This window comes from Mesoplodon bidens (genome assembly GCF_964165515.1).
Source record: "Mesoplodon bidens genome assembly, chromosome: 2".
NCBI classification, from domain to species: domain Eukaryota; kingdom Metazoa; phylum Chordata; class Mammalia; order Artiodactyla; family Ziphiidae; genus Mesoplodon; species Mesoplodon bidens.
Genome location: NC_138177.1, coordinates 120,197,018 through 120,224,257, shown reverse-complemented (window position 1 = coordinate 120,224,257; position 27,240 = coordinate 120,197,018). Strand labels below are relative to the sequence as shown.

At 41.7% G+C, this 27,240-nt stretch overlaps 1 protein-coding gene across 1 annotated transcript in view; it reads left to right on the top strand.

The window, feature by feature from the left end:
* Positions 1-1,812: 1,812 nt before the first annotated feature.
* Positions 1,813-27,240, top strand: part of ST6GALNAC3 (ST6 N-acetylgalactosaminide alpha-2,6-sialyltransferase 3) — a 571,072-nt gene continuing 545,644 nt past the window's right edge. The window contains exon 1 of the mRNA XM_081218386.1: positions 1,813-2,125. Coding sequence (XP_081074512.1) covers positions 2,108-2,125 — 18 coding nt within the window. The 5' untranslated portion in view covers positions 1,813-2,107. The remainder of the gene's footprint in view (positions 2,126-27,240) is intronic.

Sequence of the window (27,240 nt, the reverse complement as noted above, 5' to 3'; positions counted from 1 at the left end):
CTTTGGTTAAGGACCTTACCACATTATTTTATCATGTATCTCTCATCTTTCCCCCTTGGCTGAAACTCAACTGATGTTAGAGACCATGGAAATCATTCTCTCATCTCCGATAGGTCCTGTACTACTTCCATAAAGGTTTCCTCCTCCAGTTAGTGGTAGCTCAAAAAAAGATTTATTCTTCCAGTAGCAGCTCAATAAAGGTTTACTGAATTCATAAATGGATGAAATACTGGGTTTTCCTGACCCACTAGAGACTGAGCTAAAGTAGTGGTTTGAAATATGCAGTCATGATCAAGGAGTTCTTCCTGAAAATACAGTAGATCTCTGAAGCAGATGGCGGGGCTGGAGGAAGGAGTGGGAGAGCAGAGTGTGGTCCCTCAGCGAGACTGAGAAGAGGAGCTTCCCTTGGGAGCAGGCAGTTCCTCCACAGCTCAGCCTCCACCCTTTCCCGAGGTTCCTCCTGCTCTCCCAGGATTCTGCGTGCTCTCATGAAGAAAACACCAGATCTCTTGAATGCCGAGGTTTCTGCTTTGCGGTTTGTGAGCCAATCTCATGACGTCACAGCCACCACCAGCAGCCCGCAGTGCTCTTCCTGACTCCACGGAGGCAAACTAGACTGGGCTTCCAGCAAGCGAAACCTCTTGGGTAAATATTTTGGGCCTGGTTTTTAGATTTCTCTGACAGACCAAGTGGTGGAGATCTGTGTATGTACACAGGACGGACGGTCTCTCCCTTTTTGGGCTATGTGTGTGATGTTACTTTCGTTATAGAAATATTCTGCTTCTCTTAGTCAGCTCTTGCTGGGGAATTGGGCTTTCCTTGTTGATTTTCACTCAACAAGGAAAGAGGGTTTGCTGAGGAGAGGTGGAGAGGACCCACAACATGTCTTCTCCCAGGCCACGTGCTTCTTAGGTGGACCTCCTACATCGCCCTTTGTTTCAGCATCAGAGAGTTCAGGTTGGATGGTGAAAAATGGCCTCTCTGGGTTTCCAGTCCTAATAGGAATGTGTAGATCTAACCTTGTTACTGAAGTTGCAACAAAATTCATCAAATTATAAACTTGTTCCAGGAAAGAGCTAAGTCCTGTGCATGTGTGCGACCGCCCGTGCACACACACACGCACACAATTTATATATTAATTATACAATTAATGTATATATGAGATATACTATATTTTCATATACACATATATGCTATTTACAGTATATTTATGTATACACACATTTTTTCACAAACATAAGCTTAAAGCAGGAAAGAGCAATGCATTATATATACACACACATACATATACGTGTGTGTTTACTTACAAACAAAATATATCATACACAGTATACGGCTCACGGCATCTTTCAAGGATAGGTATTTGTGCTCCCTTTTTTTTTTTTTTTTTTTCCCCAGTACGCGGGCCTCTCCCGTTGCCGGAGCACAGGCTCCGGACGCGCAGGCTCAGCGGCCATGGCTCACGGGCCCAGCCGCTCCGCGGCATGTGGGATCTTCCCAGACCGGGGCACGAACCCGCGTCCCCTGAATCGGCAGGCGGACGCTCAACCACTGCGCCACCAGGGAAACCCCCTTGTTTGCTACGTTTGAAGAATCCTTTGGGTACTTTTGTACCCAAAGCCTGTGGAGGGGTGATTCCAAACCCACTGAATTAAAAAGTGTGAAGTGTCTGCTAGGAGTTCTCTGATCTGTTAGGGGAGACCGAATCAAGGAGAAGAAAAGGCCACTTTCTCTTCCCAGCGGGACCCAGATCCCTGCCTGCTGTTGAGCGACTTTATATACAATGAACGACAGAACGTTTACAGAAAAAAAAAGAGAAAAGAAAAAGTAGCAAGCACCGAGGGGCAGCCGCCGGCGCCCGGGATGGCACGTGACCTGGGGGGCGGGGTCCCGCGGGTCGCCAGCCAGTGGACGGGGCCGGGGGCGGGCCCACGACTCGTGGGGCGGGGCCTGTGCCCGCGCAGCTCTCACCGCGGTCCCCTTATTTGGATCTGCGGGAATGTGGGCTGGAGCGGTCCTGCAGCGGTACCAGCCTCCAGCCTGTCGCCTGGACTGCCCCTGACCCAGGAGCCCCGCTGCTCGGTGGCAGGAGGGCCGGCGGAGCGCCATGGCCTGCATCCTGAAGGTAACGACTCGCATCTATGGCTTGGACGCGTGGTTGGGCAGCCTCTTGCTGCTAAGAGGCGTGGAGCCAGCCGCGGTCCCACGGCATCCTCATCTCAGTTGTCTTTTCCTGGCGTTGATTTTCTTTTTGTTCGTTTGGCAAATGCATAGGGAGGGAGATTCTGAAACATGCAGCTGGCACGGCTTCTCTTCCGACCATTCCTGCTTCTCGCGCCTGCATTGAAGGAGCTGCAGACTGTTGGCTCCAGGGGAGAGCACGGCTGTGTGCCGAATAATGGGGATGGCAGGGAGGGGAGGGGTGCGCCCGCGAGTCCCGCGGCTCTGTTGCCTGAGGCCTTTCTGGGGCCACGCAGAGAAAAGGAAAGGCTGGACATGGGTTATTGGTGCTGAGGGGTGTAGCGCTTTGAATGGGGGTGAGAGTGTGCAGAGGGAGTTCTACCGAACATTTGATCGTATGAAGATAGAAACTTCAGTTTACAGGTAGTCCCTTAGGAATGAGTTTTCTGTGAGATCTGCTAACTCTGTATGCTGTTAGTTCTACTTCGGAAAAGTTCACAAGAGGGTGTATTTATTAGTAGAGAATTTCAAGCCTTCCTTTTGCTTATAAATTTAAACAGACAAACCTTCCTTTTGCTCATAAACAGACAAAATTATTTCACTCCCTATCAGAGTCTGTTCAGCCACCCCTTCTTTGTTGAGTTTTCTTTCTCCAAGTGTGTTCTTAGCCTGGACTGAGCATCTTTCTGGGTTCTTGTGGCATCAGGTGGTGGAACTTGGTACAAGTGCCTCACTTGAGAACTTTTTATTCCATAGGGAGTTTGTTTGTTTGTTTGTTTGTTTGTCTGACTACTGCTTCTACTCGTGCCTAACCTGACTGCATGAATCAAAAACATTCACAGCATGAAAGTTTCCTGGGCCTTGACTGGGAACGCAAAGGCCTATTTGTTCCGAGTTTGGGAGAGCTGTGTGTGACAGAGGAAAACACCAGAAATCAATTTTTTGGTTGTGCTATTGTGAAAGAGCATTTACTTTTCTGTAGGATGATTTGAAGCCATCTACTGCTGTATTAGTTACCTGAATCCTCTTCCAACATGCCTTGGTGTTAATGATGCAAGTAAGAGACTAACCTAGTAGAGTTTGTTTCCATTTCTTAGAGTAAAGGAGATGAGGTATTTCCTGTGATTTTTCTGAACTTCCTTTGTTTGGTTTCAGAACATTTTCTGGGACATAATGGTATCAAGATCAAGAGAAAATAATACCTTGGTATTACAATATGGGATTTTTACCTTGGAGACTCCTAGCCCAAGGACTGAAATATGAAGATGAGTCATCTCTACTATTTATTGTGTTATTAACTGAAAGAGAAGTTGAGGAGCATGACATTTATTGTTGGCTGTCTTCTTCCCTTTTGATTTCTCCCCTGCCTCATCTTGCACATGTTCCAAACATTTTTAATATGCATCCCAAGCTACAAATGAATCTGATCCAACCATTCCTTCCCTTTCCAGCCCCTCACACTGACCTCAGACATTTGGGGCATATCTGATTCCTCCTTTATTTTTTCTCCGCTGAAGCTAATCTGGGGTGCAGACAGGTAAACTGCAAAGAGCAAAGGCTTTGGACTCAGAAAGACCTTGGTCTGAATGCAGGCTCTGCCAAGTGCTACCTGCGTGACCTTGGATAAGCTACTTAAATGTCTCTGAGTCTCAGTTTCCTCAATATAAAATTAAAGTAATAAGCACCTCAGGGTTGTAATACTCCACAGGGTTGCTGTGGGGATGAAATAATATAAGATATGAAAAATACTTTGTGGCACAGGCATTCAATAGGTGCTATTTTTTCCTCACATATAATAATAACTACAATTTAATTAATCTTTACTATATCCTCAGCCCGTTTCATATAATATAACTCTTGGTCTTACACCAAACCCTGTAAGGTGAGTATCATTGTTTAAAACCGCATTTTACAGATGAGGAAGCTGAGGCTCCCGAGCTTAAGAGGTTTGCCCAAGGGAACAGGGTTAAGGACAGAGTGAGCCTGGACTTAGACCCAGATCTGCCAACCTTCTTTATATTTTAACTCTGTTCCCCGTACTTTCCCAGGTGATGACTTTCTAAGATGCCCTAATACTATTCAGAGTCCTTACCACCTTTGAGAAACAAAGTACCTTTGTGCAATGATGGTCTTGATGGCCTCTGGTGGGCCTTTTCCCCTTGTCTTTGAAAGGCCATGCATGGTGGAGTGGAGAGTCCAGAGACCTGGATTCAGTGCAAGCTTGGTCTCCTGAATATGATTTTAGACAGTCACTGCAACTTGCAACCTCAATTTGCCCAAGTTGTAGAATGCCTGATAAGGTTTTGTGAGGGTAAAATGATATACTGTTGTTGTTTTTAATGAAATATTTTCTGCCATATTGGTGTTGGTATCACAAGATGCATAAGCCATTGACTCCATTCTCCACTGGCTTACAGTATAGTAAGGGGGATAGAAAGGTAAATGAATGTGTTACAATGTGAAGAATAATAGGTCTGTGGAAGGCATAACAGAAGCATGGAGGGAGAAAGCAATGAACCCTCTAATTGGATAATCAGGATAGGGTTCCTACTTATGATATTGGAGCTGTGTTTTGAAGACTGAATATGATTTACTGTGATGAAGCTTGTGTTTTAGAAGGATAACTTTTGAGTCAGGGTCAACTTTATTCTGTGGGCAAAATCTACTCTTCTCAGCAGATTTTTGAGGTAGATCTTATTATCCCGAGATACAAAGAGGTTGATTAAAGTATCATTATTGCCTAAACAATAGTGACCCTAAATAGGAATCTTTGACTAGCTAAGAAGAGGAGCCTATACCATGCCAGCAAATGGTGGTCTTTTGGGGCATACAGAATATCCCCTCAAGGTATTGTGCATGGTAAGGGCCCATTCTGCCCATGTGTAGAGCTGGTTCTCATAACAGAATAATGATTACCTCAATAATCATTTAATTGTGGACTACATACTTACTCCACATTGCATGGGCTTTGAAGCCAGAAATATGTGGATTTTAATTATGGCTCCACCACTTACTAATTGTGTAACCATAAGCAAGTTTCTTGATTTCACTGCCTCAGTTTCTAAAATGGAGATGATCATGCATTCCTTAATGGGTTATTCTAGGGGTTAAATGGGAATATCTGCACATTAGTTAGGATAGGCTAGTTTACTGCAGAAAAAACAACCTCAGGTCTTAGTAGGTTCATTTCTTGCCATGTTCCTGGTTAGGCAGCCCTCCTGGGGAGCTGTGCCATTGTGAATAATCAAGTCAAGGGACAGTCTCTTTCCATGGGGCGCTTTAAAAGTCTTCGAAATTTGGTAGACAAGAAAGATATTTAATTTGTATTTATTTGGTTATTAGTGAAATAAAGCTTAAATTTATAGAAGTCATTTGTTTTTCTTCTCTTATAAATTACAGATACTTTAGTATTTTATATAATAAAAGCTGTTTGTATTTTCTTTTATGATTTCTACCTTTGGTCAGCAGGTACTTTTTTGAGAACAGTATCACGTATACCTTTGATATTTAACACGTATTTAGTGAGTTGTATTAAGGTTTTTTTTTTTGGATTCAGTACTGAAATGGAAACTGAGTGAACATGTGGACACAGACACTTATTTCTGCCTTGGAGAAGATTATGGTTTTGCCAGGTTGATGATACTTAGGAACTTGAAGCAGTTAGACAATAACACAGTAGGTGCATGACTAAGCTACTGTTATCTTCTCTACCAGTCACCTGTCCTCGTATGACATTGATCCTTTTTTTTTTTTCTTTTTTGGCTGTGCCACAAGGCATGAGGGACCTTAGTTCCTGGACCAGGGGTCAAACCCGTGCCCCTGCAGTGGAAGCACGGACTCTTAACCACTGGACCACCAGGGAAGTCTCTACTTTGGTCTTGATTGATGGGAAATTTGATGAATGTTGATATCAAGTTATGGGCTTGGTGTCTTCTTATTTACTTTTCCCCCACTGCCCCAGATCTAATCCTTCACCATACTACATTAATTCTGTCTCAGGAAATCTCTCAAATCTGCCCATTATTCTCTGTCCCTATCACCTCTGCCTTGTCCAGAGCCTAGTATTTGTCTGTCTTTTGAAATAGCCTCCTTTCCTTCAGGCGCCTCATAATCTCGCCCATCTTCCACATCACTCTCAGATTACTGTGCAGAAGTGCAGTGCTGATCAAGCCATTTGTAGGCTTAAATGCTTGTCTTGGCTCCCCAGGCCCTGCAGGGTAAACCCAGCTGTTTAGCTTGGCATTCAAGTTCCTTCAGAATCTGGCCCCTGCCCACATATCTGGCCTCACCACCTACTACTCCCTTCCTCATGATCTAGACACTTACCTAAATGAATTCCAAGTTTGCAGATATAGGCCCTCCTTTCGAGGCTCTGTGCCTTTGTAGTATAGCACAGGGATTGAAAGCCTGGTCTTTGATGTCAGACCAACCTGTTCCAGCAGTGAAATCTCTAAGCCTCAGTTTCCTCATCTGTGAAATGGGAGCAAAAATAGTGCCTACTTCTTAAGGTTATGAAGAATAAATAAGCTAATTTCTACAGAACAGAACCTGACACATAATAAGTCCTTGATAATTATTAGCTATTAGTTGTAATTGTACATGCTGTTTTCTCTGCAGGAAATTCCCTCTGCTATCACTTTTCCTCCACAGAGAGTTCAGCTTATCTTTCAACTCCTATTTCAGCATCACGTCTGTGGTCAAGTCTTCCCCTGCCTCAGGCTTCCTCTGTGGCTCCATGGTTTGGTTCTTGTCTCTGTAGCATCAAGTATTACCCTGTACTGTAAATTAGCTCAACTCTTTTGTTTTACTATGAACTCATATAGCACAGGGGCCTTTAGTAGGTCAATCAGCTGGTGTTTACTAAGCATATGTAAATGAATACTGTTCTTGCCCTAAGTAAGATTACAGACTCAATGAGAAGAAAGGTATACCTAGTGAGTATATGAGTAGTGGCGGTGTTGGTAGTTACCTAGTTGAATCTTGGGGGCAGAAAAGACCTTGTCTTAGTCAACTTGATATCCGTAGCAACTAGTCTGACTCACAGTAAAGTGTTTCCTAAATGTTGAATGTATAAATGATTTAATTTTTTTTGAGATGCTACTTACAGACAACAGCCTAACCTGGTCTCCTCTAGGAGTAGCCTAATTCTTCTTAAACATGCGTGGATTTTTCACTCTAGCATAAGCAAGCAGATGAGAGTTTATCAATTAGTTTGCTCCTTAAGTTCCTTCTCAGTTTGTTTCTTTTAGATCTGTTAGGGCTTCTCCTAAAATCTGGAGCCAATTTGAAATCTAGAGGGAGGGAGAAGAGAGACCTGGACTGGAAAGAAGAAAGAAGAAAAGTATATGAGTGACTTACCTTTTGTCATGATCATTTCGGTTCCCTGGGTTAATAGAAACAAAAAAAGCAAAAGCAAAAAACAAACAAACCTCAGCATCCACACCACAATTTGTGGTTCTCAAACTATGAGGTTTCAAAGGATTGGAAAATAATATGGCTTCACTGAGACTGGAAAGCCACAGAAACTTCACAGGTACACAGATTGCAAACCTGAAACTCTACGATAACCCCAGCAAGTAGAATAGACAAGGCACTTTGTTTAATAAATCTGCTATGACATTTCTTTCTGCTGCCCAAAGAATGCTGAAGTCTCAGTAGCTGCCCTGCCTAATTTTTAGGCTTATTGTGACTGAGCAGATGCTTTTGCAAATTCCATTAGCACACTTTGGGCAATGAGTTGCTTGTGTAAAAGCTTTGCTTTTTGGATGAATTGAGAACAACAGCAGCAATAACAGTTGTTCTTTATTGAACACCTAGTGTGTTCAGGCTGAGTCCTGGGCCGAGTGCTTTACATGTATCATCTCATGTGAACTTTTATTACAAATGAAGATACTGAGGTTCCGAGAAGCAAACTAACTTGCCCCAGGTCATGGTTAGTAAGTGGTGAAGGTGGGGTTGACTCAGGCTCTGGGTAGTGTTGTAGTGTGTATTTTACCTTCAGTGCCAATTCAGTGAATGTTTATAGGGGCTTTGAGTTTATTTCACCATCTTTTGAGTCTAGACAGCTTCCTAACAATCTCCTGATGGAGCTCTCTTTTAGCTGTGTTATTTTTATTTGTTCCTTCCTCAGAATTTCCTTTGTGACAGAGGAACTAGAGAATATAGAGGGGCCACAGAGACTAGGGAAATAAGAAGGTTTTAAGTCTGCCTCTAACACTAACAGCCTTTTGATCCTGGGCAAGTCACATGACCACAGCCCTCTTTCCTGAGAAACCCTCATGTCCCTTTGAAGGTGGGAGTGAAGGAGAGGAGTGATAGAGTTCGATTTACCCTTAGGCAAAGCTTCAGGGCCCCTTCAAGGCTCTGGGAAGAGGTTCTGGCATGGTTGTATTTATAATCTATATTCATTTTCTTAAAGAGACCCACAGATTCTATAAGCTTCAGGCTTCCCAGCCAGCATCCCCCCTGGGGCGGTGTTGGAATCCAAAAGAGATAAAGTTCGTGAATGCACTTTGTAAAGCAGAATGCGCTCTACACATGTGGCAAAACTATTATTGGTATCATTAATAATTAGATAACAGCTTGAATCAAGGAAACCTATCTTGGGGCTGGTGGGAGAAAAAAAAGTTTAGATTTGAGGCAAGCAGAGGGAACCCATTAAGCTTTCCAGCAGATGACTGGGGAAAGTTATGATATCTCCTCCCCAGGAGGAACATATTCAGCTGTTTCTGAGAATTTAACACATGCTTATGCCTGAGGGTTGGGAATTGGATGAGTTCTGTATTTCCTGGATTCCGGGAAAAGTGGAGAAAGGCATTTTTCTAATTGAACAGAGTAGATTTACAAGTGTTACCAGGATCCCATTACAGAAAGCTGCAGTTAGATCCTGGTTACTAAAAGGATCATTGTTTAATTTATGGATTATCTAGATCCTGTTGGTCCCTGGCCACTCTGATGTACACCTTTTATGCGTTTTGCTGCCAATTAGCACTTCCACCAGAGCCTGGAAAGGGAGAGGAGCTAAACTCCAAATTGGTTAATTCCTTTCCTTGTTAGCAGCTTTGTCAAGGTGTGTCAGCAGGAAGGTAAAGAAAATGGCTCAAATGCGGTGAAGAGATTATCTGTGCTTTCACTGTTGTTTTCTTTCTTCCTCAACTCAAGAATTAAGAGTAGGCCCTGCTTCTGATTTGAACTTGATTTAAAGTCAGTAAATCAAAGATCTTGGCCTAGGGCATCCAGGGACTTCAATAACCAGCAGCCTTGGGGTAGGTAACATTTTCAGAGAGCCTTTTGCCCACACCCCATATCTCCAGGCCTGTCTCTCATTTCCTGTGTGATGTGGAGGGGTGGAGACTCACAACTTCTGGTACATGGGAGACTGCGGGAAAGTTAACTCCTAAAGAGATGCTCAGGGGCCAGGAAAAGAGAGGTCCTGTACTTAAGTCATTCTAGTGTTTGTGTAAAAAAAATGTGTGTTTCTCTACATATACATAGTAAATATAAATAGAAATGTGCGCCCACATTCATTCAATCATATCTTAGTATTTACTGAGGTTTGAAAACTCTTGCATGTAAAAGCCTTTTCTGGAAGGGATTTCTCTCTAATTTCAAAGGCTATTGTGTTTCCTAGGGAATTTATTAGCTGTGCATTTACCAGACACAAAATAAAAACTTTGGTCAGTTATGAAAACTCTGTTTGCATCTTGCTCTGAGAAGATCATGATCACAAGGGAATTGGAAGTAAAACGTGTATGTCCTGCATGGGAATGAGTCATAATGTGCGATTAAAATGTGCATGTGGAGCTCATCTTAGATTTTAAGGATTGGACTGTCCTGGGACAATTCTCCTCCTTGGGACAAGTGGAATACCCACCTGTGGAGAGCAGGGCTACGATTCCTGGTATTGTTGTTTGTTATTCTTGGCCGCAACCGTGTGCCTGACTAAAGAAAGAGATGTGAAAGTCTCTCTCTGTGGAGGGCTTGCCTTACCAATCAGGGAAAGTGGTAACCAGGAAAGAAGGTCTGTTCTCTACGGTGTGGGCAGGAAGAGGACTGTGGCTTGCAGAGGTCAGAGCTACACAGACTCTGATTCCAGCTTTGTGATGAGTTTGAGTAATGACAATAATACCTTTATTTAATGCTCTGTAACAGTGCAGTCCAGGAGAAACATAATGCGGGCCACTTAGGTAATTTTACATTTCTAAGAGCCACATTAAAAAGAAAGCAAAAAAAATAAATAAATAAAAAAGCAGGGCTTCCCTGGTGGCGCAGTGGTTGAGAGTCCGCCTGCCGATGCAGGGGACACGGGTTCGTGCCCCTATCCCGGAAGATCCCACATGCCGCGGAGCGGCTGGGCCCGCGAGCCATGGCCGCGGAGCCTGTGTGTCCGGAGCCTGTGCTCCGCAACGGGAGAGGCCACAGCAGTGAGAGGCCCGCGTACAGCAAAAAAAAAAAAAAAAAAAAAAAAAAAAAAGCAAAAAGAAGTAGGCAGAATTTACCTAATAATATATATATATATTATTTTGTTGTTGGTTTTTTTTGCGGTACGCGGGCCTCTCACCGCTGTGGCCCCCCCGCCCCGCCGCGGAGCACAGGCTCCGGACGCGCACGCTCAGCGGCCATGTCCCACGGGCCCAGCCGCTCCGCGGCATGTGGGATCTTCCCGGACCGGGGCACGAACCCGCATCCCCTGCATCGGCAGGTGGACTCCCAACCACTGCGCCACCAGGGAAGCCCAATAATACATTTTATTTAACACAATATATCCAAAACATTTTCGTGTCAATATGTAATCAATATCAACTTACGAATGAGCTATTTATATTCGTTTTTCATGAGTCTTCAAAATTCTGTATATATTTTGCCATTACAGCATATTTCAATTCGGATGCTAAATTTTCATCACAAATACTTGATCTTTATTTAGATTTTATAAAATGTACAGTTGAAAAAAGTAGATTCACATGTCTGAGTTGCTCCAGAGATGCTTCAAAGTTTTCCAAGAGTTGTATCGAGTATCAGGTTTTAAATGTAAATTAAAGAAAATAAAATGAAATTAAAAATGTGGTTCCTCAGTCACACCAGCCATGTTTCAAGGGCTCGACAGCCAAATGCGGATAGTGGCTACTGTATAGGACATCGTGTTCATGCAGGTAGTCATCCTTAGCACCGGAAGAGACTGCTAAACTTAGAGGCAATGAGAACAGTGTAAGGGGACCTGGGGGAAAGGATTGCCTACGGGGTAGGGATCAGAAGGGGAGGACACCTCTGTTCGTCAGACTCTTGGCACCCAAAGAAAAAGCAAATGAAGAGCAAGTAATGAGTGCCAGACCCAGGGATACACATTTGGGCCTTTGATGAACGCTTGAGATTTCATCTGAAATGGAGTCCTAAGCTTTTCCATATCCTGAGCCTGATTGGCCCCCCAGATGCTGAGCAGCTGTGAATTCTCCCAAGAGAGTGCTGCTTTGGTCTCAGCGTGGTCATGTGAACTACTGGAGGCTTTGAGATCAGAGACAGACTTTATACACTTTTATTTGAATAGTTCCTTTGCTCTAGGAGGGAGGTACACATATGGCAGCAATTTAGACATCCAGAATAAACCACATGTCTTCTTTCAAGTCAAGAGAGGTGATTGGAGTTCCTTTCTACAGTTTGCTTTTTTTTTTTTTTTTTTGCGGTACGCGGGCCTCTCACTGTTGTGGCCTCTCCCATTGCGGAGCACAGGCTCCGGACGCGCAGGCTCAGCGGCCATGGCTCACGGGTCCAGCCGCTCCGTGGCATGTGTGATCTTCCCGGACCGGGGCACGAACCCGTGTCCCCTGCATCGGCAGGCGGACTCTGAACCACTGCGCCACCAGGGAAGCCCCAGTTTGCTTATTTTTTGACTGTTTATTTGTGTCTATAAAGTCAGCAATATGCTAATAGACGTATGTCCAATGGTGCTTAGAGCAAATGGGTTTGTAAACCTGCAGCTCTGTCTTGCTTGGCTGTCCTTCTGCATTGTACTCCTGCCCAGTTCCACCTAGTCTTCCTGAATCAGTGTTAGCATTTTTTCATGTGATGAACATTTCATTGTAATAATGGCAGCAGGTACCCTTTGCCGAGTGCCTAATATCTGGCAGGTAGCCTGCCAGATATTTTACAGATATTTATTATCCCACAACAAGATTGCAGGATGGGTATTATTACTTTCATCTGTCAGATGAGGAAACTGTTTCATATTGCTTAACAATATGCAAGAACACTAGACCAAGGTCCGCAAACTAACAGCCCTTGGACCAAATCTGGCCTGTTGCCTGTTATATATATATATTGATATAGTTAAGAATGGGTTTTGCATGCTAAAATGGTTGAAAAAAATCAAAAGAAGAAGATTTAATGATGTGAAATGTATGAAATTCCAATATCGATATCCCTAAATAAAGTTTTACTGGAATACAGCCATGTTTGTTCATTTCTTAGTGTCTTTGTGTGCTTTCATGCTGTAATGGCAGAGTTGAGAAGTTGACATGTAGACTGTAGGGCCTGCAAAGCCTTAAATATTTACTGTCTTCCTCTTTACAGATAAAGTGTGTTAACCCCTATGCTGAACTGTTAAGGTCTTACTGTAGACTGTAAGAGCCTGGGTCAGGGGCGGTGAGGGTACTCACACCTGGGGCCCCATGTCATGAATGTCAGGGATATTTAATGGGTATGGAGCCAAGCACTCCATGTGGAAGAGGAGACTGAAGCCTAGAGGGGGTAAGTAACTCCCCAAAGTCACATAGTGGGACTGGAATCAGACTCCAAAGCTTGATCCCTAAGTCTGTTGCTTCTCACAGGTAAGCTGACCACAATGCTGCTCAACTCGGACTGCACCAGGACCCCCTGAAGGGCTTGTTACACCAGAGATTGCTAAGCCCCGCCTCCAGAGCTTATGATTTCATAGGTCTGGGCTGGGGTCCAAAAATATGCATTTCCAACAAGCCCCCAGGTGACGCTGTTGATGCCCATCTGTGGACCAACCACACCTCAGGTAGCCCTACCGTACTACATCCTGCTCAATAAATAGCTGCTGAGTTATGGAAGGCTTCAAACCCATGTATTTCCCAACCAAAACTAACTAGAAATTTAAGTCAAGTACACTCTAATTACCTTTTTAAGCATTGTAATCGTTTGATTTCTGCCCCCATTGTTCTCATTAAACCCCGAGCTTTCTGATGCTATGGGACTCAGGCCACCTTGAGTGTTGAAATGCATGTGGCTCTGTGCCTGGCAGCAAGGGGCTGGGTCTGAAATGAACCGTCACTGGTGGCATCCCTCTTGCGTGTCTAGAAACTCTGTTTCTTTCAAATCAGTTTCAAAATCAGTTTATGATGATTTATGAACCAGGAATTTGTTTCCTGCTGATTGTATGTCAAATCCTTTCTCACTCTGTGCCCCCTATTTCTCTGCTGGCTAACAAGGAGCCCTGGGGGTGCAGGAAACAGCTTCTGTAGTCAGATTTTACTGGCTTTGGTCATGGAAGTTAATGCGTTAGTGCTAGAGTTCACTTTCTTAATTATTGATTTTGTCTCATATTTTAAAAGTCATTATTTAAGGATTAGGAATGGGGAAAATGAAGCCTGGTGAAAGATGATAGCTATTTTTTTTATGTTGATTCATAGCCTCGTTTGGGATTTTAATAAGTAACAAAAAACATTGGAAACTGCTGATTTAATCTCTTCTTACAGGCTCATATTGGCATAAAAAAGAAAATAAGTCTCTAAATTTTTGCTTTCTCCTGGCTCTCCATTTTTGTGCCTTTGTTTATTGTGGAGCCCATTTTTCTGATTTCCCCCCTTTCATCTTTGGCCTCCTAGCCCCTCTCCAGTTCAGGTGTTATAGAGATCATTAGCTAGTACAGTTGTCCCTTGGTATCCAGGTATCCACATGTCTGCTGGGGATTGGTTCCAGCACCCCACAGGTAAAATCTAATGCTCAAGTCCCTTATATAAAATGGCATAGTATTTGCATATGACTATGCACGTCCTTCCATATGCTTTAAATCATCTTTAGATTACTTATAATAATTAATACAATGTAAAATTTATGTAACTAGTTGTAAATACAATGTAAATAGTTGCCAGCACAAGGCAAATTCAAGTTTTGCTTTTGGGAACTTTCTGGAATTTGAGTGTTTTTGAATATTTTTGACCCACGGACAGCAGAACCTGAAGACAGCAGAACCCACGGACAGCAGAACCGGGTTCAGCTGACTATGTCTAAAGAACGGTCATCTCAGCCCTGTACAAGGGGAGCCTTATAGAACTCTGTTGCTAAGCAGATAAAGCTGTGTTGCAGAGTCCCCTGATACAAGCCATTCCAACAGAAAGAATTCTTCTCTGGGAAATGTGAGTCTTTTCTACTCCTGGTATAAAATCAGTGGTGTGGCGTTCCTGACAGCCCATGGTTGTCACCCCACACACCTTTGCCATGGTCTAGAGGCTGACTTTACTATCAGTCGCTCTTTTATTGCTGACCTTCTCAACCATGTCTTCCTTTCTTTCTCACTTAGTTCTCGGAGAAAATTCATTCCCCAGCAGCAGCAGATAACTGAACCAATGACACCTTATGCCTGTTTTCTTTTTCTTTCTTTTTTTTTTTTTAAGATGTTGGGGGTAGGAGTTTATTAATTAATTAATTTATTTATGCTATGTTGGGTCTGTTTCTGTGCGAGGGCTTTCTCTAGTTGTGGCAAGCGGGGGCCACTCTTCATCGTGGTGCACGGGCCTCTCACTATCGCGGCCTCTCTTGTTGCGGAGCACAGGCTCCATATGCGCAGGCTCAGTAGTTGTGGCTCACGGGCCTAGTTGCTCTGCGGCATGTGGGATTCTCCCAGACCAGGGCTCGAACCCGTGTCCCCTGCATTAGCAAGCAGATTCTCAACCACTGCGCCTCCAGGGAAGCCCACGCCTGTTTTTTTTTTTTTTTTTTTTTTTTTTTTTGCGGTACGCGGGCCTCTCACTGTTGTGGCCTCTCCCGTTGCGGAGCACAGGCTCCGGACGCTCAGGCTCAGCGGCCATGGCTCACGGGCCCAGCCGCTCCGTGGCATGTGGGATCTTCCCGGACCGGGGCACGAACCCGTGTCCCCTGCATCGGCAGGCAGACTCTCAACCACTGCGCCACCAGGGAAGCCCCCACGCCTGTTTTCTTATTTATTTTTCTTTACATTCTTTCAGTTGGGAGTTAAGAGAACTTTCTCTCCTACACTGGTTTATGTCACTTAATTACTTGTTCCTTGGCTGGTTTAATGTTTATTTAATTCTGCCATGCTGTTTAACCCTAGTGGCCTGGTTGATTGCTTTAACTGAGCCAAGATTTCCGCATGTGACTTCTAACTTGTTGGTAAATTAGGGTTTGTTTCTTTCTCACCCATCCTGGACCCTTGATACTAAAATCTTACTTAGAGAAATGACGTTCAAACCAAATACCACTCTAGATTTCTGTATTGGAACAATTGAAATTCACTATATATTTTTCCAGATTTGTGTAGGTCTGTGTTTGACTTTTTTTCCCTCTTACCTTTGGGAAGTTTATTATCAAGCATTTAGAGAGAAGCCAAGTACTATGGGTGAGAGGAGGGGTAAAGGGAATGGAGCTAAAATAGAAGCTGAAGATTTTAATTCTTTTTGAATGGAAATTAGGGTCTCTATGAATAATAGTAATTGTAACAATAGCTTACATTTATTGAGTACTTACAGCTACTGTGTCGGGGCTTCATAGTTTTGTATTAGGTCATTTAATCCTGACAAGTACCTCATAAAATAGGTACTGTTATACATTCCCATATAGATGAGGAAACTGAAGCTTGGAGAGGTTACTTAGAGAGGCTATGTAACCTCCCCAAGGTTGTACCACTATTAAAGGAGGGGGTAGGATTTGAATCCAGGAGTTTGGCCAAAGAAAATATTCCTATAGTCATGCATGGGCAAACCTATTTGAAACTTGCCCACAATAATTTAATAACTTAATGATAAAATAATATCAGTAAGCTTTTTGAGCACTTTATTGTAGGTACTGTATTTAAGGCATATACATTATTTCCTTTAACAGTCAACAATCCTATTAGAAAAATACTATTATTATCGTATCTATTTTACCTGGGAGGAACCTCTGAGGATTGCAGAAAACTTTAGTTCTTTGCCCAAGGTCCTTGGGCTAGTGAGTGGAAAATTTGTGTGACCATATTATTTTACAGTTATTGTTATTAGCTAGCATTTACTATATGCAGTAAGGGCCAGGCACTATTCTCAACACTTTACACTTATTGATTCATTTAATGTCCATTTTTCAGATAAGGAAACCAAGGCACAGAGTGGTTAGATAAGGTCACCAAACCATTTTTGGCAGTAGTGAGACTGGAATGCAAGCACTTTGGCTCCGGTATCTGTATCTGTAACAACCTTGCACAAGGCCACAAATCCCCCCTCACCCCCCAACTTTGGTGTTCTACCTCCTGATGCAGAGAATCACTTAGGACTATTGAAATCCATTCCAGTATCAAATCAACCCACTTCAAAGGAACTTGTGGAGATTAAAAAAAAATTGCTTGATTTTTGATGAGATAAGCTGAATTAAAAAATAAATTTGTTGAGGGCTTCCCTGGTGGCGCAGTGGTTGAGAGTCCACCTGCCGATGCAGGGGCCGCGGGTTCGTGCCCCGGTCCGGGAAGATCCTGCATGCTGTGGAGCGGCTAGGCCCATGAGCCATGGCTGCTAAGCCTGCGCGTCCGGAGCCTGTGCTCCGCAACGGGAGAGGCCACAACAGTGAGAGGCCCGGGTACAGCAAAAATAAATAAATAAATAAATAAAATAAATTTGTTGAGTTTATTTATTTTTTTAATGCCTTTGAAGATTTTTGAATCAGATACATTTAGAAGACCCATTAGGTCAAGTCAGACCTGGTGGAATTAGTTTCCTTGTGGAGGTGGAATTTGTAATTGAGCACGAGACAGTCATTCTGACTGGGTGGGGAATGCCAGGCAGTTTTCCCTCTTGACTGCTCTCCCCGTCTTCACCTGTACCCCGGAGTAACTCCATGGGGAAGCCAAAGTGCTCTTTTAAAGAGTAAATCAGGTCATGTCATTTTCCTTATCTAAACCTTTTGGTGGCTTTCCATTTCACTTTGGATAAAATCTAAACTCCTTTCTAAGGCTTACAGTGCTCATGACCTTGCTCCTGCTTATTTTTGAGAAATCATCTCCTGCATCTTGGTCCCCTGCTTATTTTCATTCCATCCAGTTCTGGACCATGCCAAGTTCTTTCCTGCTTCAGAGCCTTTGGGCTGCTATTCCCCTGCCTGCCATACTTTGCCCCCAGGTTCTTTTTGAGGCTATTTCTTCCTACCTTTCATGTCCCAAATTAAAGTTTACTGCCTTGGACAGGCCTTTGCTGATTTATACCAGTGAGACAGAACTCTTCCTGATATTCCCTGTTATGCTTCCCTGTTTACTGTGTGCATAACACTTTCTTAATATATGAATACATGCTTATTTGTTTGTTTGCCTGTCAGTCAAAAGACTAAAAGGGCAGAAATCATGGTTATTTTGTTTATCACTGTGTATCTAGCTTCTAGCATAGTATAGTCAACAAACGAATGAATGATTTAATTAATTAATTTCAGGCAAAAAGAATAGTAGGTACAAAGATAGGGTGGCATGAAGGAACAGGTCATTTTGGGGAATAGTGAAAAGTTGCGGATGACTGTCACTGAGTTCGTTTTGGGAGCCAGAGGAGATGATATAGTTGGAGTCAGATCATGAAGGACCATGTAGGTCCTACAAAGTAGTATGGACTTTATCCTTTAGAAATGGGGAAACACTAATGGGATTTAAACAGATCATTAAATGTGGTGGAGATATTGGGTCAGAGAGAATATTCTGTTGTCTTATTTTAGAGTACTTGGAGTCCTTGGATTAACTCTGGTCATTGTTGTTGGTATTTGGAAATTACTTGCCCCAATTATGATTTTGCTACAATGATTGCACAGGCAGAATTTCAAATAGAATGCTGGAAATGAAAATGTGCCAAAGATGTAAGTGTGCTGGTTTATAGCAGAGCTTGGTGTTTTATCTATCATTGCCTAACCGGTTATATTCTGGGGGAAAATATTTGCAAATCATATGTCTGATTGGTTAATATACAAAATATATAAAGAACTCATATAACTTGATAGCAAAACAAAAAAACAAAAACAAACAATCCAGTTAAAAAATGGGCAGAGGATCTGAATAGGCATTTTTCCAAAGAAGACATATAGATGGCCAACAGGTACATGAAAAGCTGCTCAACATCACTAATCATCAGGGAAATACAAATCAAAACAGTAATGAGATAATCACCTCACACCTATACCTGTTAGAATGGCTGTTATCAAAAAGATAAGAAATCACAAGTGTTGGCGAGGATGTGGAAAAAAAGGAACCCCTGTGCACTCTTGGTGGTATAGTCACTGTGGAAAACAGTATGGTGGTTCCTCAAAAAATTAAAAATAGCACTGCCATATGATCCAGCAATCCACTTCTGGATATTTATCTGTAGGAAATGAAAATACTAACTCGAAAAGATACCTGTACCTCCATGTTCATTGCAGCATTATTCACATATTTGGACATTGCTTGTTCTAAATATGGTGGCCTTAATGATTACACAGCCAGAATTTCTCCTAGAAGGCTGTAAGGTAAAACTTGGCAGTGTCATTTCTCTCCCTGGGTGTGGTACAGTCAGTCACATTTAAGATACATGTTCCTTGAAGTCAAGGAGCTGGGCTGGGGTCTTGTACTGGCCCCAGTTTGTGTGTCCATGCTTTAATGAGAGTGTGTCATCTGTAAAATCTTTACAGTTTGGATAAGCAAATACGTCAATCCATTTGAAAGTGCTAATAAATGTAAAATATTGTTGGCAAATGATGCTACTACTACAGGTGTTGAAATTTTCATTTAGCCTGGGGAATCCTAAGTTTAGACGTAATCTTTTGAGCCTTTAGGTCATTGAATGCACAGTTTAGGTTCTTTCTGATATTGATGAACAGGTAGTGCTTGTAATATTAACTGTAGTTTTGGTTGAGTGAGGTACTTCTGGCCCATTACGCATTAAATGACTGCCGTTTCCTGGACCTGACTTAGAGTGTGGTTTCATATTACTGCCCTTGAGGCACCTGTTTATATAGCAGTACTGAGCTCCAGACCTCAAGCTAAGCACCACTTATGTATATTTATCAGTTAAAGCTTCAACACCCCTGTGACTCTGTTTTGTAATCTCTCTGTGACTCTGTTTTGTAATCTCCCTGTAAATTTGTATTGTTAGGGAGGAAATGTGGGCTTAGAGAAATTAAGTGCTTGAGGTCAAAGAGTTAGTGGATCTAGGGTCAGAGAGTCCAACACAGTTCTGACTCCAAAACCCTTGCTCTTCACCCCAGCCCTGTCCTAGACATAATGTTGTCCTATAGACAGGTCAGAACGGTAAGTAGGAACAGAGGGAGATCTCCTTTCCTATAGACTGTACATAAAAATGTCTCTCAAGCCATTTTGTCTGAAGCCCATCTTTCTGTCTTGGGTTCACGTCTATTTTTTAGAGATACTTTGTTTTGCCTAATAGATTTTTTTTTTTTTAGTAAATATTGCAGGCATCAGTCTTTTGTAAACTGAATCATAGTTAAATAAAGAAGTTTGCTATTTAAAGGACCTTGTGGTTAATCCCTTGGTAAAGAATTGTTTTGTAATTGAATATTAATGCCCTAGTTATACTGGTTTTAACTTGACTTTCAAAAAAGTAACCATGACAAAAGCTAATATTTTTTGATATGTAACAGGTTGTCTTATAAGCCTTTTTTTTTTTTTTTTTTTTTTTGCGTTATGTGGGCCTCTCACTGTTGTGGCCTCTCCCGTTGCGGAACACAGGCTCCGGACGCGCAGGCTTAGCGGCCATGGCTCACGGGCCCAGCCGCTCCGCGGCATGTGGGATCTTCCTGGACTGGGGCACGAACCTGTGTCCCCTGCATCGGCAGGTGGACTTTCAACCACTGCGCCACCAGGGAAGCCCAAGCATTTTTTTTCTTATATTATATGGGAGTTTCTAATCTGATGCTCACAACAGCTCTGCAAGATGGGTGCTATTATTTTGTCAGTTTTACAGAGGAGGAAACTGAGATACATGGAGGCTAGATGAAGGGACAGCTTCATGGCATGTGACATGTATGATCACACAACCCCATGCTCAGAAGGGCCACACTTGATTTAATGTTCTGCAGTTGCTGTCTAAAAATTCTTCATAATTTTGAACAAGTCTCCACATCTTAATTTTGCACAGGGTCCTGCAAATTATGTAGCTGGTCCTGCCTAGGTGAGCTGTCCAAGGTCACTCAGTGGTCAGTGGCAAAGTTGGCATTCAACCCCAGACTGCCTGGCCTTAAGCTTACACGATTCCATTTACATTCCCTGGTTTCCCATATCTCATATTCTTAAAGCAAGGTCCCTCCTCCACCTTCTTTTTCTTTGGGCCTGTCTTTAGAGGCAGGCGGTTTGATTCATCTCAGTTCAATCCTTTGGATTTGAGCTTTGTTGGACCGAGTGTCTGATACATACAATTTCCCCATTAGGTTTGTAGAAGAGCAGTAGGGAAGATTTTGAAGATATGACAAGAATTGCACATCCTTGCCGTAGTGAAAAGTTAGCCTAAAAATAAATAGGAGTAACATGGAATCATTGTAACATTTTTGTTTTGCGCAACTCTCCTGGGGGGAGGGAAAGAAAAGAAAAAGAAAGCCCCAATGTATATGAGAGGAAGGCAGTCCCTCAGACTGCTTATCTGCATGCGGTGCTCTGGGGACTAGTGACACTTAATTACCTCATACAGTTTTATGGACTGTTTTATTAGAAGATGCTTTTTAGCCTTTCATGGATTGCTGTAAAGGGAAATAGAGAAAGACGGAAGAGGATTTCTATCACTTTGGTAAAAAAAACTGTCCCTCTGTGGTCTATGCCTAGAACTTGAGACTGCCTGCGTTCCCTTTCAGCATTTTCTGAGAACTTTCTGTGAAGAGGTAGAGGCCAGCAAGACCCTGGAGCTCGACGATGGAAAAAAGCGTGACACAGTGTAGTCACCACACCACAGTGTGTAGTCACCACAGGGCACCTAGGGCTCTGACAGAGGCAGGCATCGGCCACAGGAGCCCCAGGAAAGCAGCAGCTGACAAAGTTAAGAGGAGTCTAGGAAGATCAGGGGAATTATCCAGGTGGAGAAGCGAGAGAGCATTCTAGACAGAGGGAACAGCAAGAACAAAAGCGTGGAGATGAGGGAGAAAATGGTCAGGGTGAACTGCAAATATCTGGTCCTGGCTGAAGTGCTGGAGATGGTGTAGGAGAGGTAGGTGGGGACCAAATACTGATGAACTTTGTATGCTAAGTTAAGGAGTGTGGATTTCTACCTGAGGTATTAGGGATGATAAGGACAACAGCCAACATTTACTGAGGGCTTCTCCATAAATTATAAATATCCACGTAGTCCCTGGTAACATGTATACCTGTTTGAGTGATGTGTGTGCACACTCACTACGTGAAATGACTGGGGACTCAGGTCAGTTAGGTCCTCACTCTACCATTTACAGCCCTGGGATCTGGGAGCAGGCAGCTAACGTTCTGAACCTTTGTGTCCCTGTCTATAATCTAAATCATATCTGCCTCGCTGACTGTTGGGAGGAACAGTATGAAGTAAGACTGTATACTTTGTATAGATAACGTTTATTGTGTAAGTTTTCTCTAGTGTAAGAAATTTTATTTACTACTTTACTTTTTTTGGGGGTAACATTCATCGCAACTTTATATATCATTTCAAAGCTGGGGAGTTCTGGAGTTCTAGAGGTGGACTGTGGTTCATTAGCTGCCTTTTACAAAGACTGGGTGAATCATTGCCCTAATGGGCTGTGGGGGCGATAACAGTTTCCTGCAGGCATTGGGTCAGACTTCTCACTAGGTGTGATCTTGGACACATCACTTAACCTCTCTGAGCTACCGTTTCCTCCTGGAAAATGAAAACAAAGCTGCCTACTTGTCAGGACTAATGTGAAGAAGATTAAATGAGATATTTGATGTAAAGTGCTTGACACATAGTAGGTGTTCAATAAATAGTAACTATTATTATTTTTATTCCTGAAAAGAAAGGAGTTAGTATTCTGGTATTGAGTGTTGGAAGAGTAGGGCATGGGTGTCAGAGGTGTTTATACACTTTCTTTCCTCTTCTCTCAGTTGTCCCCTCCTTCCCTCATCTCCAGTCATTTTCTCCCCTCAAGGTGGAATGAAATTGGATGTCTTATAAATGTGGAGCAGCTTTTGTCATAGTGCCCTCAGACATGCCCTTCTAACACTCTGACAAATGAATCAAAACATGAACAGCCAAGGGTTGTTGGTTGAATTTTCTAAATTTTCATCCTCTCACTAGCGGGGATAGTGCCAACTCTGCCTGGTGAACTCAGCCCAGACAGATTGAAGGAGCTGGCACTGCTGGGAGAGGGCTTGGTTACCTAGGAAACATTCACCTATGCTGATGACAAAGGGACTGTCACCGCCACCTGACACGTGCAGACGTGTATCAAGTTATGGGGAGATGGAAAGAAACAATTTCCCCTGAAATGAGGTAGATGCAGCTGTTAATTTCTTTTGAATAGCAGCTAATTTTCTGTTTTCAGAGAAGCAGGATAAAGCTTAAACTTTAACTTCTGGCTAAAAATACTCAGTTTGTGAACCTGGCAAAGCCTCTTACAAAAAAACAAAAAACAAAAAACAAAAACCCAGTCCTGGCACTGGTCTGTTAGGCTTCCTGTCTTTCAGCAACTTATTGCATTTATTTTACTGCTTTGGGGGATTAGAAAATAGTCTCTGAAGGCTATTTCTTTAATGACTTGGAATATTAATGTGGAAAATTTGCTTTTTGGACAATACAGTGACTACTATAGTTTTTGCCTATAATTGGCTATTGGGTTTTTCACTCCCTGAAGTCTTTTTTTTTTTTAACATTTTCTTTATTGTTAAAGATAATGCACATTAAGAAAAGTGCATAAAACAATTAAATAGCCTAATGATTTATCATGAAGTGAATGTTCGTTAATGAGAAATGTTGCCTGCCATCTCAGTAAACAAAGGATGTTGCAGTCAACAAGCCATCATATTACAGTTACCCCCGACGGTGAGCCCAGAGGGAACTCAAGGACGAAAACAGGCTGCCCACCATCAAGCCATCAGTAACTGCAGCCATCCCCCAACAGTGCATTCTGAGGAGCCTCAGGATGGAAAACACAGCATACTGGCCCCCCATAGCTGTGGTACATATCAGAGGAATGATTTCAATGAGCCCAGACTTTTTCATCTTCCTATACATAGAAAAGCGTTCAAATCATTAACCTGAGATGTCTGGTTTTCTTTAATTAACAGTAATCTTTTGATGTTCTGACTGCCTGGTTTTTGCTTCAAAACTCCTATATATCCTGGTTCCTCCCTTACCTCCTAAGACCTGTCCCTCAGAGCTATCTGAGAGCTGTCTCCTGGGCTTAAGTCCTCAGAAAGTCCGCTGAATAAAACATAATGCTCAACTTTTACGTTGTGCCATTTTTTTCATTCGACATGTTCATGATTGTTACCGACACTGAGGTTCCAGAAGCACCCCTCCAATTACCTTCTCTCACTCCCAAGGAGATCACTGTCTTGACTTTATAAAGAAAAGCAAAGAAATTATTACTAGAAGTTTTGTCACCTAAACATATATTTCTAAACATTGTGGTTTAGTTTTGTGTCTGTTTTGAATTTCATATGCATGGAGTCATAAAGTAAAATATTGTTTTTTGTTTGGCTTCTTTTTTCCCAGCATTTTGTATCTGAGGTTCTTCCCTCCTGTGCTGTGTAGCTGTTATTCATTCACTTGCTACATTTTATTATCCGAATATACTACAGTTTCTTTACCCATTTGGCCATGGATAGATATTTGGGGTGCTTCTAGTTTTTAGCTATTATAGATAATGATGTTATGAACATTCTTGCACGTATCTCTTGGAGCACAGATGCACGTGTTTCTGTTGGTTGGAATTGTTGGGGCATAGGATAAATGTGTATTCAGCCTTAGTGGCGTTAAACAGTACTTTTTATTTATTTATTTATTTATTTATTTTTAAATTTATGGCAAGGCACCAAACTCCCTGATGGCTTTCAGGCAAGGGCTTTTTTTTTTTTGGCCGTACACGGGCCTCTCACTGTTGCGGAGCACAGGCTCCAGACGCGCAAGCTCAGCGGCCATGGCCCACGGGCCCAGCCGCTCCGCGGCATGTGGGATCCTCCCGGACCGGGGCACGAACCCGTGTCCCCTGCATCAGCAGGCGGACTCTCAACCAGTGCGCCACCAGGGAAGCCCAAACAGTACTTTTTTAAAAAAAGTAAAATCATTACTCTGATACAAATGTAAAATGAATATGTGTCAGAGATTTCTTTTGACACATCAATTAATGAGAGAAGCAATAAGATGTTACAACTAGTTCAAAGGAGTATTGAAAGACCCACGCATATGTAGGCAACAAGGGATGCTGAAATGAATTTGAGTAGATGCGGTGCAATCATCCATTGCATTCTACCAGACACAATTCATTTACGTTTATATGGATAAGAAGCATTTGCATTATTAGTAGTTTCTACAACTTAAGTAGTTGTAGCATAGCTCAAAGACAATGAAAGGCAGGATAACATAGAAGGGGCACTAGCCTGGACACTCAGTACTTTTTTTCCCCTGTTCAAAGTCTTTCACAATTTTTCCTGGCAGTAGATAATACCAAACTGTTTTCCAAAGTGATTGTTTCAAATTACTCTCCCACTAGAAGTGTACCAGAGTTCCTGTTGCTCCATATCCTTGACAACAGTTGGTATTGTCAGACTTTTAATTTTTGCCATTTGGTAGGTGTTTAGTGGTATCTCTTTGTGATCTTAATTTGCATTTCCCTGATAAGAATAAGGTTAACCATTTTTTCACCTGTTTATTAGCTATTTGAATTTCCCCTTATGTGGGGAAATTCAGATTTGGATCTATTTCTGGGCCTTTTTGTTGAATCTCATAGATTTGCTTGACTATTTTTGCAGCAACACCACACTGTAGTGTTTTTATCATAAGTTTTATAATGTCTTTATTTCTGATAGAGCCAGCACTTCTACCTGTTGTTATTTTAAGACTAAGTCTAACCCTTTATATATCCTTTTGAATTTTAGAATTAGCTCATCAAATTCCACAAAAACTAAGGAATTTTATTTGTGGTTTTTCAGACTGCATTGAATCCTCAGAAATTTCACTCCTAGGTGTTTATCCTAGAGAAAACTACATCCATAGTACTATCATCTGCTAAAAATGACACTTTTATTTCTTCTTTTAAATTATTTTATCTTTTATATCATATCCTAGAGAAAATATATGTCCACCAAAGAGTTGTAAATGAATATTTATAGCACTTTATTCATAATTGCTCAAAGCTAGAAAGAACCAATATGTTTTTACATTGTAAAACTACCAAGCATTGAAAAGGAGGGAGCTACTGATATACCCAACAACATGGGTGCATCTCAAAAACAGTGCGCTGAGCAAAAGAAGCCAGACACAAAAGAGGACATACTGTGCAACTCCATTTATAAGAAGTTTTATAACAACCACAACTACTCTGTAGTGATAAATATCAAATCAGTGTTTGACTGGAGTAGAGAGTAGAGGAGATTGGTGGGGGAAATGAACTGCACGGGACATGGGGGTACTGATTGGGGTGGTGATTATAGAGGTCATCAAACCGTACTCTAAAAATGTATGTATTTGATATGATGTATACAAATGATGTATTTGTATCCTATGCTTTAGTAAAGCGTAGAACATTCTTTTTTCAACCTTCATTAACTCTATGTAGACCTGTTTGGGAAGAACCGATGTTTTTACAAATTGGATTTTCCAACCTATGAATATGGTATATAGCTTCAAGTACTATTTGTCTTTAAATTCTCAATAGTATTCTATTGTTTTCTACATAGAGATCTTTCACATCTTTTAAAGAATTATTCTTAGGCACTTATTTTTAGATATTCTTGAGTATTTTTGATGTTATTATGAAAAAATTTCATTTTGTTTAGAGCTGGTATATAAACATGCAATTCATGTTTGTATATTGATATTTTTTATCCAGCAATCTTGCTAAACACACTTATTGCCATTTACCTAGATTTTTTTTGATTTCTACATCCATAGTACTATCATCTGCTAAAAATGACACTTATTTCTTCTTTTTAATTATTTTATCTTTTATATCATTTTCTTACCTGATTGTCCTGGCTAGAACTAAGATGTTGATTTTAAAGAGAAAGCTTTCAAAATTTCATCAATATGTGTTGGTTTTGCAGTAGTCTTTTTAAAAAAAAGATATAGTTTTAAGGAATTTTCCTCTTATTTCTATTTTGCTAAGAGTTTTAATCATCAGTGGATATTGAATTTTATTTAAGCATTCTTACATGTATTAAAATCATATGTATTTCCTCCTTAATTCTGTTAATGTGGTGAATAACATTTAAAAAAAATGTTAAACAACCATGTGTTTCTGGAATAAGCCTAATTGGATCAAGATGGATTAATCTTTTTGTATATTGCTATGTTTGGTTTGCTAATTTTTTTTAGGCTTTTTACCTCTGTTCATGAATGAGTGAGATAGACTTCAAATTTTCCTTTCTCACAAAGTCCATCTCAGGCTTTGGTTATTAAAGTTATGCTTAAAGTGAGTTAGAAAATGTTTTCTCTTTTTCTATTCTCTGGAGATGTTTGTGTATGATCAGCATTGCTTCTTCTTTAAATTTCTGGGAGAATTATTTGGTGAAGCTTTCAAGGTCTGGTGTTCTCTTTGTGCTAAAGTTTTAAATTATACATTATAATTATTTAATAGTTTAAGACTTCAGATTTTCTATTTCATTTTGTGGAAGTTTTGGAGAGGTAAAGTTTTCTAGAATTTGCCCCTTTCATCTAAATGTTCGAGATTCTTGGTGTA